This window comes from Primulina huaijiensis, chromosome 7 (genome assembly GCF_012295235.1).
Source record: "Primulina huaijiensis isolate GDHJ02 chromosome 7, ASM1229523v2, whole genome shotgun sequence".
Lineage (NCBI taxonomy): Eukaryota > Viridiplantae > Streptophyta > Magnoliopsida > Lamiales > Gesneriaceae > Primulina > Primulina huaijiensis.
In genome coordinates, this window is record NC_133312.1 from 6,202,563 (window position 1) to 6,219,703 (window position 17,141).

General features: G+C 35.8%; 1 protein-coding gene across 3 annotated transcripts; it reads left to right on the top strand.

Moving 5' to 3' along the window:
- Positions 1-7,157: 7,157 nt before the first annotated feature.
- On the top strand, positions 7,158-13,965 carry LOC140980604 (uncharacterized). 3 transcript variants are annotated; one of them, XM_073446533.1, is made up of 5 exons: positions 7,158-7,263; positions 8,580-10,659; positions 11,726-11,846; positions 12,820-12,879; positions 12,981-13,965. In XM_073446533.1, the coding sequence occupies exons 2-5, from the start codon at positions 8,690-8,692 to the stop codon at positions 13,857-13,859; spliced, it is 3,030 nt and encodes a 1,009-aa protein (XP_073302634.1). In that variant the 5' UTR covers positions 7,158-7,263; positions 8,580-8,689; the 3' UTR covers positions 13,860-13,965. The 3 variants fall into 3 exon arrangements, with proteins under 3 accessions (XP_073302634.1, XP_073302635.1, XP_073302636.1); XM_073446534.1 differs by having other exon boundaries at positions 7,192-7,267; XM_073446535.1 differs by lacking the exon at positions 7,158-7,263 and adding an exon at positions 8,485-8,509.
- The last annotated feature ends 3,176 nt before the right edge of the window (positions 13,966-17,141 follow it).

Sequence of the window (17,141 nt, forward strand, 5' to 3'; positions counted from 1 at the left end):
AATAGGGTCTCATCAAGAAATGATCTTTAATAACACAAACATTTCGATCAAAAGATATTCGCCATCTCAGTCCTTTTTTAAGGAGTTCCCTCCCCCAAAGAACACTTCTCCAAACATATGAAGGGTTATGCCCCAGTCCCGCCTCTCGGAAGGTAGCTCGGGTGTAGTATTTTGCTTAGAATAGACGAGCCAGCAAAGTATCCTAATAAACCAACAACCTCCATCCCTGTTTAGCAAGTAAAGCTTGATTAAAGGATAAGAGATGACGGAAGCCCATACCACCATTGGATTTAGCCTTGCATAGTGTATGCCACCCAACCCAGCGCATTCTTTTTACCATTACCATTTTCCTTATCACCCCACCAGAAATTAGAGATCAATGAATGGATAGAAGAGCTATGCAGGAATAGCTTGAACCACAGCTTTAATAAGTTACTCCTGTCAAAAAAGAAGATACAGTTAAAAAACACGCTGTCTTTTGCGTCCTAAAATATATCTCATGTGTGCCATGCCGCCCATAGTTGAGAACACCTCTCGCTTCGTAGCATTCAAAGTATTAGGACTGAATGTAATTTGACGATTTATTGAAGTTAATACTCTGTCCAGGTAGTGTCCAGGTAGCAAGTAAGAATTTCCTTAATCGCAGCCCAATCGGAGCATATTATAGTTCCAAACAAAATACTGTAATCCGCAAAAAACAGATGTGTGACTCGAGGTGCTGATCGAGTACATTTGACACCCCTTCATACCATCTGACTCAACACTTCCGAGCATAGCAAGTATAAATAAGTGGACAACGGGCAGGCGGCAGCCTTGACGAATCCCTCGTGTCGGCCTACCATTTCCAACCCGTTGGCCGTTATCCAGTAATGAGATTTGGGTTGTCCCCAAGAAATCCAACACTCTGCCAATCCAATGGTTTGAGAAACCCATTTTCCTCTTGACTGCAGCTAAACAAGACCATTCAGCCCGATCAAAGGCCTTGCTCTATCTAATTTAATAATTAATAGCCTTCAACCCATTCCTGCCCATAGCTCTCTTTCTTAATGCAACTCAAGCGGCAATCTGGCATGAGAATGTGGTGGCTACCATGAATTAATTTTGATATTATGTCAAATTTATGGTTATTTATTTATTTGATTAACATGCAAATATAATTTTATGGTTACATTAATTCTTGAAGTTTTTTTTAATTCAAATTAAGCTCGAAAATATATGACATCTCAATATTCACATTAAGTTGATATTAAATTATAATGAAGTTGTTATTTTACATTAACATATTAAGTTAAAATGTGAATAATCAAGTTATTTAATGATAGTTTTGGTTATAAAGATTGAAAATAGTGTAGATAATTAAATTGAATAATAATTATCAAGTGACATATGAAAGTATGATTTGAGGAAGTTTTTCATAGAACACTATAAATTGTATTGACTTGTCACTGATCTTCCTGAAGAATACTGCTCTGTATAAGGAGTTTGCTTTTTAAAGATGTCTTAGCCCTACCAATCATTCCTCTGAGAACTTTTGGAAACTGTTTATGGTGTTACTAAATAATTATTATATAAAACGTTAGTAAAACCAAAATTTTGTCCAATGAACCTTATAATTTTAAGTAATTGAAGAATAGCCACATCATCATTTATTATAAAATAGTATGCATTAAGTGGCTGTGGATCACATTCTGATAATCAATAGTAATTAATTATATAAAATTAATAAGATTTTTGGTAAAATATCAAAATTATATTTAGTAGGGTGAATAAACACTTTAAATTTTCTTTAAAATACTGATAAATAATGTGACCAGTCTTGATAAAGTTAGCTATATAAGACCTATTTTTCTCAACACTTAAGAAACGGTCGGATCACAAGTAGTGCGGATAACGGTCCTATGGTTCTTAATTTGCCGTTATACTCAAATATGGCAAGTCAACATAATAATTAAGTGCGGTAAAGAAATGACACAAGGATTTTTATGGATGTTTAGAGACTTAAGCTTCTACGTAACCCCTTCTTCCACTTAGGAAGGCATTTATTATAAGAATTTGGTTTTACAATTCTGTGTAACAACTCGTTTCAATTTTATGTCCTATCCACTGCTTAAATTGAAACTCAGAGTTAATTCTTACAAACTATTGAGACACAGTCAACAACTAATACAACACAAATATTCAGAAATAATGAATCCTCATATTCAAACTGTCGAACACTCTTCAAACGTTTTAGATGAAAACAGTTGAATAGATTGACAGAAGTCCTTGATGATCCTTGATGATCTGATAGATGTTCTTGAAGCAACGGTTGATGAGCAGTAGTGAATATCAGTAGGAAGAGCGCTAAGAAATCTTTCAGAGAATGTGAGCTTGAAAAATTGCTACGAATACGTGTTATTGTAATTTTCGTAACTTCAGCTCTTCTTGGCATTCTAAATTTATAGTGCTTTTTGCATTTGCCCGTTCAACGTTCAACTGCATCTCAACGAATGAGCATTAATGCAAAAAACATTGTTGTTACTGTTCTTTTTTTATTCATAGTACACTTCAATAAATGGGCAATTTGGCATTTACCAAATATGGAAAAAAACGGTCGATGACAGCAAAAAGTAACCAGTTCTGCTCTATGCATTTTTCAGGAAACATTATGACCTTCTGATTTCTTGTTTATAGTGCAGGATCAGATAGTCAACTTTTTCTGATAAATTAGGTGAGATCCTTGTAAGATGTATGACTTATTTTTGAAGATATCTTACTCAACCGTTTTCAAATGTACTTCGGTATGGTGAACGGTTGAGTAGTCCTTATGCTACAGACTTGTACGCTTGAGCGGTTGAGTATAACAAATGATCAGTTAAGACTGAAATGGTTGGATATTTTTGCATCTTGAGACCGGTTGAACAAGTGCTTCTAAATCTTTAGTAGGGTGGTCGAGTATTTGTAATACATTGCAAAGTAAACTTGATATAGTACAATAAGTTATTGTTTTTAGATGACCTATAGCCATAATTCATGTATTTTGTTTTCTCGTATCATGAATGTTATATTGTATATGAGTTAAGTGGAAGAATATAAGAAATATTTGAATTAGACAAATCAATTCATATAATGACCCATATAAAATTATAAACAGAAGAAAACAAAATTGAGCAGTCGGCAATAGTTTAAGTTTTTTGACGAAAGATGCATGTGTTGTCTCAACATTAGATCGGATCCTTCCTAATTGTAGTCTAAGCACTCGGATCCTTCTTGATTTTATTTTGGGGTTGAATACCATTGGTGGTGCTAGGGATCGACACGAATATCAAAGATTATTCATTGCCAAAATGTTGACAAGTAAAACTTATTATCCTCCCTTAGTTTTGAACTATACAATGTTTATATATAAATTAAAAAATAATATTCAGATTTAACTTTTAAAAATGAAATTAAATATTTCATAATGCTGATTTATTTAGGACAAATAATATGCTGATTTATTTAAGCCAAATATATACTATTTGTCTAAAGCTGTCAAACAGGTTAACTCGCCACTAAGATGTTGGGAAAACCTTAACCCAACCTAACTCGCCATGGGTTACGAGTAAGGCCAGCCAATTAAAAAAAATTAGTAAAATATATTTTTAAGAAATCATTAATAAATTATTATAAATAAAATAAATATTTCAAAAGTAATCAACTGATAATCATACATAAATCATTATAAATAATATAAAAATTTAACAATCATACATAAATAATATAAATATTTCAAATTTATCAATAAAAATAAACATTACAAATAATATAAACCATTCAAAACTCATCGCCGTATATAAACATTTCAAAACTCATAAAAAATATATAAAAATTGAAATAATATAATAATTTTTTTAAAATATTTGGCTGACCGATATCCCAACCCATGACCCAAGCAGATTGGCTTGTTTATTCCTGCCTTCTGTCCGACTGGTTCTTGATCAGTTTTGATAATTGTAACCGGTAAAACAGTTTTTGAGCCTTGTCCGGACCAAACTCAAGACCAGTTTTCGTTCGAATTGACTAGTCCGATCTGATTCTAAAAACACTGTCCCAAACATATATTTTAAGATCCAAAATGCGATAACGTAACCCAACTGCATTCAAATCTAAGAAAATTGGAAAATGGCTAATTAAATTGTTTTAATTACATGAATTAAATATGGTGTACATGATTACATGTTTAAAAAGGTAATTTTATATTAGAATGCATAAAAATGTGTTTTAAAGGTTATTCGATACGCGATCGAGGAACGGAGACTGATGACCATATAAGAGAGAATATTTTTATTAAATGATTATTTTTAATTATTTAATATATGATATATTTTAATATGTATGTTCGAAAATGAGGTGTTTTTACACACCGAGCCGTATTTTAAACCAACAATCAATTTTTGTAAAAAATAAGGGTTTTTTTTTTGAGAATTCGGCTAATATTTTTATAAACTTTCCTTAACAAAATATGTTAACTATTATCTAATGGGCCTATTATACTAGGTTAATGGGTTTAAGCTTGCACCATGTATTATATATCAAAATTAAGCTAACAAACCCTACCTACACACACAAAACAAACGCCCCTCACCCTAGAAAGACACAAGGACTCTCCATCAGCAACACAACCACACACACACGATTTTGGGAGATCAAATCACATGAATTTGAAGGAGAATTCAGCAAGCTTCTTCCCCCGCCTCTCCGCCAACGTTCCTCGTATCACAAGTCGTTTTTCGTGCGTAATAAACGCAAAGGCACACTTTAATCTCCATTCACTTATCTTTCACATCATATTATATGTTTTAACACATGATTGCATGAAAAACATGACACACTTTGTATATTTTCATTTTTGTGGCATAAACATAACAAAAAATAGGGTTTTTTTTAAACCTCTTGCTTATGATGCACTAAGGGGCGGCGATGGTAGGGGCATGAAAAAGGATGAATTACAGAGGGTTTAGGGGCTAGAAAAGGCTGTACATGGAGGGTAACAAAGGTGAACGAAAATTTGGGTTAAAAGAGGTTAGGGTTTCGACCAAGGTTCACTAGAGAGGCACGGCTCTTAGTTGCTGTTAGGGCGTGACCATGAGATCTAAGGGGCTTTATGATGGTCCTAGGGTGGCTGCACGAGGGCTAGTTCAAAGGCAAAGGGGTTGGGACGTAAGGTTTGGGCGCGCATGGCTAGGGGCGATCGGCTTTGAGGGCTGCGACTTCTAGGCGTGTTAAATTCTGTCCAGTATGTTCTCTAGGTTTCAGCCATGGTCCTAGGAAGGACTTATAGGGGCTGGTCTTGTTGGTTGAGAGCTAGGGCCGAAGAGGTGCATGTCAAGTAAGCTAGGGTTTTCGAAAAATAGGGGTAAACTTTCAGTAGCTGTTCATGCATGTTAAAAGGTTTTAATTGGCTTGATTAGGGTTGTATATGGTATGGTTAAGTATTAATAAGCTATGGTTCAAGTTTGGTAAGATTTGGTTAAGTTTCGAGTCGATTCGGGTTAAAATCGGGATGTAAGTCTAAGTTTAAAAACGAATTGGGAAATTAGTCGATGAGATTAAGTTTACGTCTAAGAAATATTTATGGGTGTATTTTAAGGTGTCATGTTAAGTTTGGATGGATATGGGTCATCGTTTTAAGGTCTAAGGATAAATTGGGAAAGTTAGGGTTTCAGGGACAAAACAATCATTTTACACCTGAAAAATGTTAGACGTCCTAGCATTGTCCTGAATGTTGTAATGAATGCTAAAATGTTTATTTCAAATGTTTATTGAATTTTATGATGAAACTTTAATTTTAAAAGACATGTTGCATGCTTGGTTTAACAGAAAAATGATTTATATATGCATGAATTTTTATAAGTGATAGAAATATGAAAAGTTGAAGGAGGTGAATTGATTGTGACTAATAAGATGATACGATGATATATGATATGTAAGGCCAATACTCAGTTGACAGGTGAGAGTGTCGCCGATGTCCCCGTCGCTTGATACCATGTTTATACGTAGATGGATCCATCGACCTACGGCTGATACGAAAGTCACAATTAAGGATCTGAATTCAATAAAAAAGGAAATGCATATGTATATGATGAAAGGAAAGAAAAGTATATGATGAAAGGAAAATGTTTAAAGTTGATGTTAATGACAAGCTATATTGATTAAAAGTATTTTTATTGTTGCTTGTGAATATATATGTATTACTCGTTGTCATGATTAAGGTTTGCTGAGTTAATAGATTCACTAAGTGTGATCGATGCCGATGAGCACGATGTTGATGGAGGACTTGATGGTTGAACTAGCTGGACTGATGTGCACACAACCCGAGTACCGTCGCTAGTTTTCCGTAATTATGTTTATGATTTAAGATTACTTTAAAGATTCTTTTGAGTGGTTTTGAGGGGATTAAAGATGCTTACACTTTATTTTGAAAAATGATAGTTTTAGGTTTACGCTTTTATGTTTTGAATTGGGTTTTGGATTTTCAAATAATTAGTTGGTGAGTTGATTTTAATTGAAGAAAAAAATTCTAGTACATTTTAAAGATAAACGAGTAATGAACGTTTCATATATAGTCAGTCGAACTGACTGGTTCAGTCCGATTCTAAAAACACCGTCTCAAATATATATAATCAAGTGTATCTGTTTAGTAGTATTTATTTTATTCTTTTACTAATATACTTATATATTTAATTATTATTATTATTATTATTATATTATAAAATATTAACTATTTTCAACCATTTTTTTATACTATAATTAAAACTCTCAAGAATAATATAAAAATCTGTTTGCATAATTGAATTTTCCAATGATATGCTTAATTGTTAAAAAAACTAACAGGTATATAGATTTGGAATAAAGATAATATACAATATTCCTACAAAATAAATTAAATGATTTGAAAATTTCAACATTATTCAAAATAATTGTGTAAATCTAGAAATAGAGTTAGTAAATAAAGCAAATCAGCATTTGTTCAATCAATTTTAAAATATATTGCACGTGTTTATTAGATTTCACACAGATTCTTGTAATCTTGTTTCTCTCGTTTAAAATCAAAAGTCGTTAGTCTTATTAAAAACGTTATCACAATAACGCATATATGAGCAGACGATTTTGCGTCTTTACAAATTGCCCCAAATATTGTATATAAATTCGATATGTGCACCGATTTTCTAGGGTTTCATTTTTCTGTGGCTCGGCAGTCTCATTTCTGTTTACTACTTGATTTCAAGATTTCTTCAATCGGTCGGTAAAATTCTTATCTTCATGTTTTGTAGATGAGGTTTTACCTTTGTGGATTTTGTTGTGTTATCAGAGTGGAGTATATTTATTTTTGCATATAATTGAATTGATGTTTATTTCAATAGTTTTGAGTTATGAGATTCTTTTAATTATTGAGGTTGTGATTTGAGGTTTCGAAAAGGTTAAAAAGATTTAATCTTTTCGCATGTTTTTTGAGTTTTTGCTTTGGGTTGGGAATTCAATTATTTTGGGTAATCAGATATTGCTCACATGATCGAAATGAAGTGTTCGAGTAGATTTTAATATTTCTGTCGCTATTTATTTTGTTGAAAAGGAGTTTTTTTTTTTTTACTGTAATTGATCTGAGTTTTGGAATAATTTGGTTTGGATTGTTAATTTAATTTTTGCTTCTGTACAGTACTAATATTTTAATCAGACAAACTGGTTGGTTTCTCTTTTTAAATTCAGATTTGTTTTGATAAATTCTGTCAAATGTTAAAGTACAAGTCCATGGCTTTCATTTTTCTTTAATTTTTATTTGTTTGTATTTTTATGGCGCAGGTTTTTTTATGGTTAAATGGTTAGACGCTTTCCCAAACATGGATTTGGTTATTTTTACATCTGTGTACCATGAGTGACCTTTCCGTGAACTAGTTTGGCTCTGCACTTTGGCCTCCTTGATGTATGTGCAAAGAAGTTTTTTTTGTTATTGCTGGATAATGATTACATTATCGCCTAGTCTCCTTGAGAACTCCTCCTTGATGTTGTATGTGCAAAGACGTTATTTTTGTCATTGCAGGATAATGATTACATTCTCGCCTAGTGTCTTTGAGAACTTTTCTCTATAGATACAGATTGATTCTATGCTTTTTTTTTTATTGAAGTTACTGCATTCATGCCCCTGTGTGTCAGATTTTGTTCACATCTTTTGCAAATTATATTCTTATGCCTGATATCGCAAGTGTAACTAATTAAATTTTTGTGACTTCTGATTCCTGAATGTCATGGCTATTAACATGTCATGGTTGAATTTGATGATGGTTTTTATTTCCTAGGTGATTGAGTGGCTCAATTCTTCTTTATATATACTCTTATTGTTAGTGTTGATACAGAATGTATAGTTCTAGTTACATATTTTAAGGTCATTTTTTTCTAAAATACACGATGTTATCCATGTTAATTGTTTGTTCTTTGGCATATAAATTATGGATAACTTCATCGATTTGTTGGGTTAGTCAAAGAACGAAATGTAATAAATTTACTTGCTAAAAGCTTTTTTTTTCCCCATTGACATTGACATTTGAATCTTGCCTGTGCAGGTAAACTCTTGGAGTGTCAAATAATTTATACAATTTTGAGCTGAGTAGCCAGTCCATTGTGTCCCGCACTATTGTTTGAGTTCCCTGTATCTCGTTGGAAGGTGATTTAGATGGAGCATTCGTCCAGCTCTCTGAACTTACCGGTATCAGGCATGCAAATGAAAATGGTAGGTCATGTGTTGAATAATCCTGTATCGAATCCTTTCTTCGTGTCAAAAGAGCAAATGGGTTCGGTGGTGCCAGTACCAAATAATCCTGGGTTTGATACATCAGTTATGCAAAACAACCAAGTTGGACAAAATGAAATTTCAGGTTATAATCCGGTATCAAGCCCAATTTTGATGTCGAACATGGTAGGTCATGTATCTGGAGGCAAGGCATTTTTGCCAGTTAAACGAAAGGCTGATCTGGAACCGGAACCTCTTATGAGCAATTCTACTGGACAGCAATCGCTGCCACCTAGCAAGCGTCAATCACACATGGGAGCTCATGTTGGTTCAGCAAGACTTCTTCAGCCATCAGCACCCCAAAGGAGAACTTCAACAATTCAGTCAAAGTTGGTGGCTCCTGATTTGCGAGCTCAACCCTTGGTGGATAAAAAACTGATGCAAAACAAATCGATAACTGGCAAGGATGGATTTGAAGCTGTAAGGTCCAAAATGAGGGAATCTTTAAGTGCTGCATTATCTGTTGTGGATATGAGCAAACTCAAGGTTTTGAATACCCAGGAAGACCAAATTAATTCACCCAATATGCCTCAGATGCCCGTGGATTCAAAAGTTTCTGAATCCAATTTGGCTACAAAAGGGCTTGTTGTAGGTTGTATTTCTGGGGATTTTTCATTAAAAGGATCAGATGTAGTCGGCGCAACCAGTGATTGTCGAGTGTTATCTGATGAGCTCCCTACAGGTGGAAACAGAGGGCGTGATGATCAGGCTTTTCAGGATTTCCAGTATGGCACCATTTTACCCGATGAGGACATTCCGTTTGGTGATAGTTTCTTCGCTAAAGATGACCTTTTACGGGGAAATGGACTTTCTTGGGCATTCGACTTTGATGTCCAGATGAGGGAAGGACTGGAGGCTCAAACTTCAGAAAAGCTCAAGCCTGTTGAAGAGTTAATAATTATGGGTCACAGTGACGGGAGTGTTGTAGAAATGCCAACACCGGAGAATGTGGCTGTTAAAATCGAATCCGAACTGTTTAAACTATTTGGTGGTGTGAACAAAAAGTACAAAGAGAAGGGCAGGTCTCTATTGTTCAATCTGAAAGATCGTAATAACCCAGAACTGAGAGAACGTGTCATGTCTGGTGAAATATCTCCTGAGAAATTGTGCTCAATGTCGGCAGAAGAGCTTGCTTCCAAGGAGTTATCAGAGTGGCGCATGGCAAAAGCAGAAGAGATGGCCCAAATGGTAGTTTTGCCTGATACAGAAGTTGATATTAGACGTTTGGTTAAGAAAACACACAAGGGTGAATATCAATTAGAAATTGAGCGTGATGATGGAATTTCTGCAGAGATTTCTGGTGGAAATACTGTATTGACACAACCTCATCCACAAAAGAAGATTGAAACTCCTCCTTCAGTGGCAAGTCCTAAAGATAAAGAAAATGCTGCAGGTCAGAAGAGTTCAAAAAATCAAGATTTTTCAGGTAGCCTGATCATTCCAACTGATGGGACTGATTTAATGCAAGGAATGATGGTTGATGAATTGAAGGATGCAGAATTTCTACCTCCAATTGTTTCGCTGGATGAATTCATGGAGTCTTTAAATTCTGAACCTCCTTTTGAGAATTTATCTCCAGACGCTACACATAAGACCCTCGTGACACACAAAGAAAGCCCCAAGGTGGTTGTCAACTCTCGGGCTCCTGATCATGCTTCAGTTTCTCCAAAGGATGCTTCTACCAAAAATTCAGATGTTGTCAAGAAACTCGAAGTTATGAATGATAAGTCAAGTGAGAGTCCTGCAAAGCAAAAATATCTTCCTAGTTATGCATCAAGGGTTAGCTACATCTGGGAGGGCATACTTCAGCTAAATATATCAACGTCAATCAATGTTGGTGGCATATTTCAAAGGTTTGATATTTTATAGGTGGACAGCCTAAATAGTGACCATTGATTCATGCTGTGTTATTTTTATGTTGCTATGCTACATACTGGAGTTTTATCGCAAATTGCATGAATTTAATTTGAAAGTAATTTTTGCGTGATTCAAGTTACCTGTGCTGTTGTCCAATATTTACCCATTTTAAACTTATTTTCAGTGTAGAAATAAGAGCCTTTTTGGCTAGCTTATAAGTTATTTGAAAGTCCTCGAAGCAAGATTTTTGTGAAAAAATTTAAGATCTTATAAAATCTTTTTAGAAGAGTGAAGATCGTACCAATTTAATTTAAGATAATAGTAAGTAGTTCTATTCTAAATAATCTCAAATCTTATTTTTATTTTCTGAATTATCTTCAAATCCATTTTTGTCATTATATCAATTCTTTTATCGGTTATTTTATTCCTCTTCCCTTTCAGTTTTTTTCCTTCTACAAAATCTCATTTTATCATATGTTTTGAAAGCTTAATTTTAAAATATGATAAAATCTGAGAACCTATAAGTTTTGAAATATTTTATATATTCTTTAAGTGCATAAGATACATGAAATGAGTCTAGCCAGTCAGACTCTAAATCTTAGATTGTGTATTACTATAGTTATGACTCTTTTCCTTTACAGTAAGCTAAGCTTTTAGTTGAGTTCTCTTTGTCCCATCCTTCTGTAGTGTCTGAAGATTGCTGATGAGTTCATATTGTGGCCTATCTTTAGTTATGGTGAAAGGAATTGTGATTTATATACTAGAATATGCAAGTTTTTGCAAATTTGGTATGTGTTAGATACCCAGCGAACAAATTTGTGACCAATTACTGTTAGAACAATTGATTATCTTCTTTTTCACTTCTTCAGTTGCATTGTGTTTGTACTGATAAACAATTGATTCTTCTCTTTTTCGCTTCTTCAGTTGCCTTGTGTTTGTAATTGTCATGCAGATCAATACTGACATGCATGTTTGATCATAAATTTCTTCTAAAGTTATCAAGAAAGTTAATGTACTTATGTACTTCATTGCTTTCCCTCATTTGTTCGTTTCTGTCAACAGTGGTGAGAAGACATCTACCAAGGAGTGGCCCGCCTCTCTTGAGATCAAGGGACGAGTTAGACTTGACTCATTTGAAAAATTCCTTCGAGAGCTCCCTATGTCTCGAACTCGTGCAGTCATGGTATACCGATGCCTTTTCTTCCTCTTCTCTGCAACTAATCTGTACCACCTGTTTTTCTTAACTTTGGCCTTCTGTTTTCGTATTAATCCACATGGCCTCTTATTGGTCATGTGTAGTGTTGTTTATCTAGTGTTAGTGTGGAATGTGGATGTACAACAGCAGTTTGGATCGAAACTTTGCAAAATGGCTAGTTCAGGATAAAGATTTTTCTGCAGCTTGCATCCTTTCTGGATTTTTGATCGGTGACGATGTTATACGTATTCAAAAGAAGTATATGCTTAAGCAAAAGAGAGAATTAGATTATAATGTTAACCTCGAGTTTCTGAAATATTGCTAGAAACAATTTGAACTAGGACACAAGGTGGTGCGATCTTTCTTTTGACATCGTTTATCATTTTCACAATGCAAAATCCTTTGGTACACAAGTCCTTATAAGATAAATTATCATATAAAATGTTGGTGAGTACATGGTCTTTGTTGACACAAAAGAAGTAAAGCTAATATATGCAGCTGGTGTTTAAATCTTTTGATTCGCAGCGAATATTTTTGGTGCTGCTATTTTGATTAATTTAAAATGTTGATGCAAGCGTTTGCTTGTGATTCAATGGGGCAGTACTCAAAATGTCGAGTAGGTTACGTTCTTTCTTTTTCTTTTTTCTGTTTTGTGCGTAATCGTCTAAATATGGAACTACCATTGTTATTTGATGTCGTTTCAGTCCAATTTAAAATTCTGTCAATTGGATAGCAATGGTTATTCTGAAAGTTAACCCTTACATAGTTGAGCTCACTACAAGAATTGAATCATAGAACGTGAAAATTCCGAATATGCGTTGTGAATGACGTCTTAAATCTTAAAATGTTATTTCGAAAGAAAAACGAGTAAAGAATCCATCTTCAAGCATTAAAGCTAGGTTACCGTTAAAATGTCCATTTTGCTTGTTGAATTCGTTAATCAAACTACTCTTATCTTCAGGTTCTGCAGTTTGTTTTGGGGGACAAATCATCTAAAACTCCGCATTCCAGCCTTTCTGAGGTAACAACATTACTTCCCATTCCACGTTATTTTAAATTTATGTGGGCTACGCCAAGTGTTATCGTTTAATTTTGTGACGTGAATTCTATTCTATATGAAAGGCTATCGATTCATTTGCTGCGGACGAGAGGCTGGGTTATGCGGAAACATCTGCTGGCGTCGAGCTTTATCTATGCCCTCCGACCTCAAAAATGACCAATATGATTAATGAACACATACCCATGAAACAATCCGAGACTGATAATACTATCGAAAATGGACTATTAATTGGTGTAGTTGTGTGGAGAAAGGCTCATAAAAGCAGCATAGTATCACCTAATAACTCATCTTCATTCAACAAACACAGCTTGAAAAAACAATCTTTCGACCCTCCTAAGAAGATGCAAGATTCATCTAATGTTAACGTTAATGCGGAGACTAGAGCTTTCACATCCGCTTCAACCAAAGTTGAACGTCCCGCTCTAATGCCTCAACCCGGTGAGGATGACGATATACCACCTGGGTTTGGCCTGATGTCTTCTGCCCGAGCAGCAAAAATCGATGATGACTTGCCGGAGTTCAATTTTTCTGGGCATTTGAACCCATCAGTGGCCCGGATTTTGCCACAAGGTTTGCATGATCGTGGCGTGAATTCTACTCAGCGTTCAGTAGATCAAGTTAGAGAGCTTATTAAAAAATATGGACAAAGTGGTGGTGGTGCACCGAGTAGGAGCTTGGTAGATGATAGGACCCTCGGTATCATTAAACCATGGAATGACGACGATGATATTCCTGAGTGGCAGCCGCAACTGCCAGATCAGCTGCACAGCCAGCCATATCTGGTGGCTCAAAGCCACAAGCCGCCGTTGCAGGTTCACCTGCCAAGTCAACGTATGGTTGACATGCCGAGCCAGCAGCCGGGTTCACCTTCAAGTGGCGGGTGGCTGACCCATCAGCTACCCCCTGGTCCCCAACGTGATGGGAGATGGAACCGATACTGAAATAGGATTAAACATAACTTCTTGTATATAATTTTGTGTTTTAATTTATTATGTTTTTGTTTTTGACTACATATGTTTTAGTTGTTGGTTTATTTTGACCTTTCAACACAGTTCTAGTTTTATTTAATTTATTTCATTTTGTGACTATTTTTTAAAATTTTGTGAGGTGAATGAAACAGCATTCATAAAGAATATAATCAATACTTACAACTTTAACCTTACGTGGCATAGAAATATGAAGTACTAATTTGACAGAGACGAACAAATCATATCTCGTTAAAATTTCTCAAAATATTATGCAGTCTGATACTTAAAGTTCAGTATGAGAAACAAAGTAGTGGGTTAGATTATTCTTGGGAGAAATGCTTACGAACCCATTTATATTTACAAGAAATTAATAAAATTATTATAGCTATTTTCTTATAGTCCATCTTTTAACTTCCTAAAGCATTTTGTGCCAGATTTACTTTCCCTGAAGAATACTTATTTAATTTGTTGATTTTGGTCGAGAAAATAAAAACAAAAAATAGATATACAGTTAGCTCAAACAGAATACGAATCGGCTAGCTCGTGCAAGAAATTCATAGTTTTTATTCGAAATACAATTTGAGTTCAACATATAGATTCTATGAGCATTTACAGTATGATTAACCTCACTTCATCTTAAACTTAAGCTATAAGGATTGGGATAGTGTTGGGGCAATATTTTAATTAGGCCCAAGAATAAACAAACCCAAGCCCAAAAGTAAAAAACAAAACCTATTAGTAATTTAAATTGATTTGAGTGAGTCAAAGGGCGTGCGTATAGGAGGACATCGTGGAACGTATAGGAAGAGATCATGAGGGAGTGGGGAAGAAACCGCACGCAACCGTACAGTGAAGAAAATGAAGGGATCGGCAAACACATGAGACTCTACACACAACTCAACTCTACACAGACAAAAATCTACAAAATACTCTCTGCAAAAATTCAATCTTCAAGCACTAGTTTTTAATCGTTCCAGTATATTCCTAGCACTCTACGTTTTCTCGCTTTAGATTTCATCAACCAGTTATTATATTTTTCAAGTTTTTGATGAATTCCTACAGTTTTGTAAATTCAAAATCATGTCAGGGGTTTATTTGCATCAATTTCCAATAGTTTTCTTTATTTTGGCATTGCATTTGTTTTAGGACACTAGAACTGACGGTCGAATTTAGAATTCACGTCGCTTGAATATTTAGAAGTTAGATTTTCTCATTTTCACACAAATCGGTGCAACTTTGCACCTGGCACGCCCGCAAATCAAATATTGTGCAAACATATTTTTGGCACGCCCAGTGGGACATCACTATGCCGCCAAGAAGAAAAGAAAACGTCACTCAGGAGAGCGGGGAGTCTCTAGCTAATCAAGAGGGAACTCAGGTTCCACAGCCAGAGCAACCTACTGTTGAACCACAGGCTGAAGAAGTGGATCTGCATATTCCTGCTACGTACGACCAAGTATCAAACAAGGTGATGGAAGAACTTACTGCTATAAAGATTGAGGAAATCTCACTGGCATTGTCTAAGGCGATGACCGACTGTTTGAAGACCATTTTGATTAAACCAAATCAGTCTCTTCAAGGAGAGCAAAATACCACTGTCAAAGAGACTGGTCAAGGAAGCAACCAAGTTCATGAATTCGACCAGGGAGTTGGAAACTCAAAGGCTGGCGATCCTCGCCGCCCGGAGTTCACTCTCCTGAATCAACCAGAACGAAGGTATACACCACCTCACAAGAGAGAAGAAACCTTAGAAGGAAGGGCTCAGCCATATCCAAGAGCTCATGGAGTGGGGAGCTCGAAGCAGCCTGTTACTCAGGCGTACAGCGTGACAAATCCTCTGTATCAACCAGGAGCTTATGAGGATATGTCACACATAGATTATCAGGGAGCGGATGGAAGTTTCCCGGGAGGTAATATTGGTTTAAATGCAGGGTTTCAAGCTCGGGGAGCAAATTACTACCACCAACAACTCCCAGCTCGGAACATCCACGGTATTGATCCAAAAATGGTGAGAGAGGCTGTTCAAGAGCTATATGGGCCGGCTTTGAGACAGATAGGCCGCACAGAGTTCCACAAACCTTATCCAGACTACATAGACGTGAATAAATCGTACCCAAGGGGTTATAGAGTTCATGATTTCAGTTTATTCTCCGGGGAGGATGGCCAGTCCAGCATGGAACACATAGCCAGGTTTACTATCCAGTGCGGGGAATTAGCCAACCTGGAGAACTTCAACAATTTAAAGTTGCGGCTATTCCCAAATTCTCTCACAGGGACTGCATTTGCATGGTATGCCTCACTCCCCAGAAATTCAGTGATGAGTTGGCAAGAGATGGAAAGACAATTTCACATCCAATTCTATAGAACAGAGCCAGAAGTGTGTATTGCCGATTTGTCTAGAGTAACCCAAAAGAAAAGAGAATCTGTGGAGTCTTTTATCGACATGTTCAAAAAGATGAAGAATAGATGCAAGGTGTTTCTACCTGAGACCGAGTTCGTGAAGATTGCACAAAAAGGACTGGATTTTGAATTAAGGAAGAAATTCCAAGGAATGGAGTTCAAGGATTTCTTTGAGCTAGCTGCCAAAGTGGCTGGATACGAAAAACTATTGCGGGAAGAGTCGTACAAGAAGGAAACTGCTATGGGGTCTTATTATCAAGAGGTGGAAGATGTGGCATTGGCAGAGATTTGATCAGCTGGTTCTTGCACAGTTCCCCAGCTAAAAAAGAAGCCAACAGAACCTGAAAAGAAGAACAGCTCCCAACTCCCCAAAGACATGCAATATACATTTGATGTGTCAAAGACCGAGGCAGTTTTTGATTTCTTGGTAAAAGAAAAATTCATCACATTCCCACCTGATCACAGGATGCTACCCACCGAAGAGCTGAAGGGACGAGAGTATTGTAAGTACCACAACTCCTACAATCATGCTACTAAGTCTTGTTGGGCGTTCAAGAACATTTTGTAAGACAGGATTAACAAGGGAGTCGTGAAGTTCCCTAACAAACAGGAGTCTATGGCGGTAGATTTTTTCCCCCAGTAGCTTTGGTCAATGTGAATGTGACAGATTTGAGAGATCTTCTCAATGAGAAAAGAAGCCGATCCTTTGCAGTGAAAGACCGAATAATAAAAAAATGCTGGATCCCTAAGGGTCAATTGTATGAAGCCACTGGAAGGTATAATACCGATCGACTAAGAACAGTTCAGCAGCGTGTAACCAGAAATGTTGGCGAATCCGCGGCCTCTAGGCCGAGG

Coding starts and splice junctions, on each gene's coding strand:
- LOC140980604 (XM_073446533.1), top strand. CDS start 8,690: ATGGAGCATTCGTCCAGCTCTCTGAACTTACCGGTATCAGGCATGCAA. Junction 10,660..11,725: donor GTTGGTGGCATATTTCAAAG/GTTTGATATTTT, acceptor TTCTGTCAACAG/TGGTGAGAAGACATCTACCA. Junction 11,847..12,819: donor CTCGAACTCGTGCAGTCATG/GTATACCGATGC, acceptor TCTTATCTTCAG/GTTCTGCAGTTTGTTTTGGG.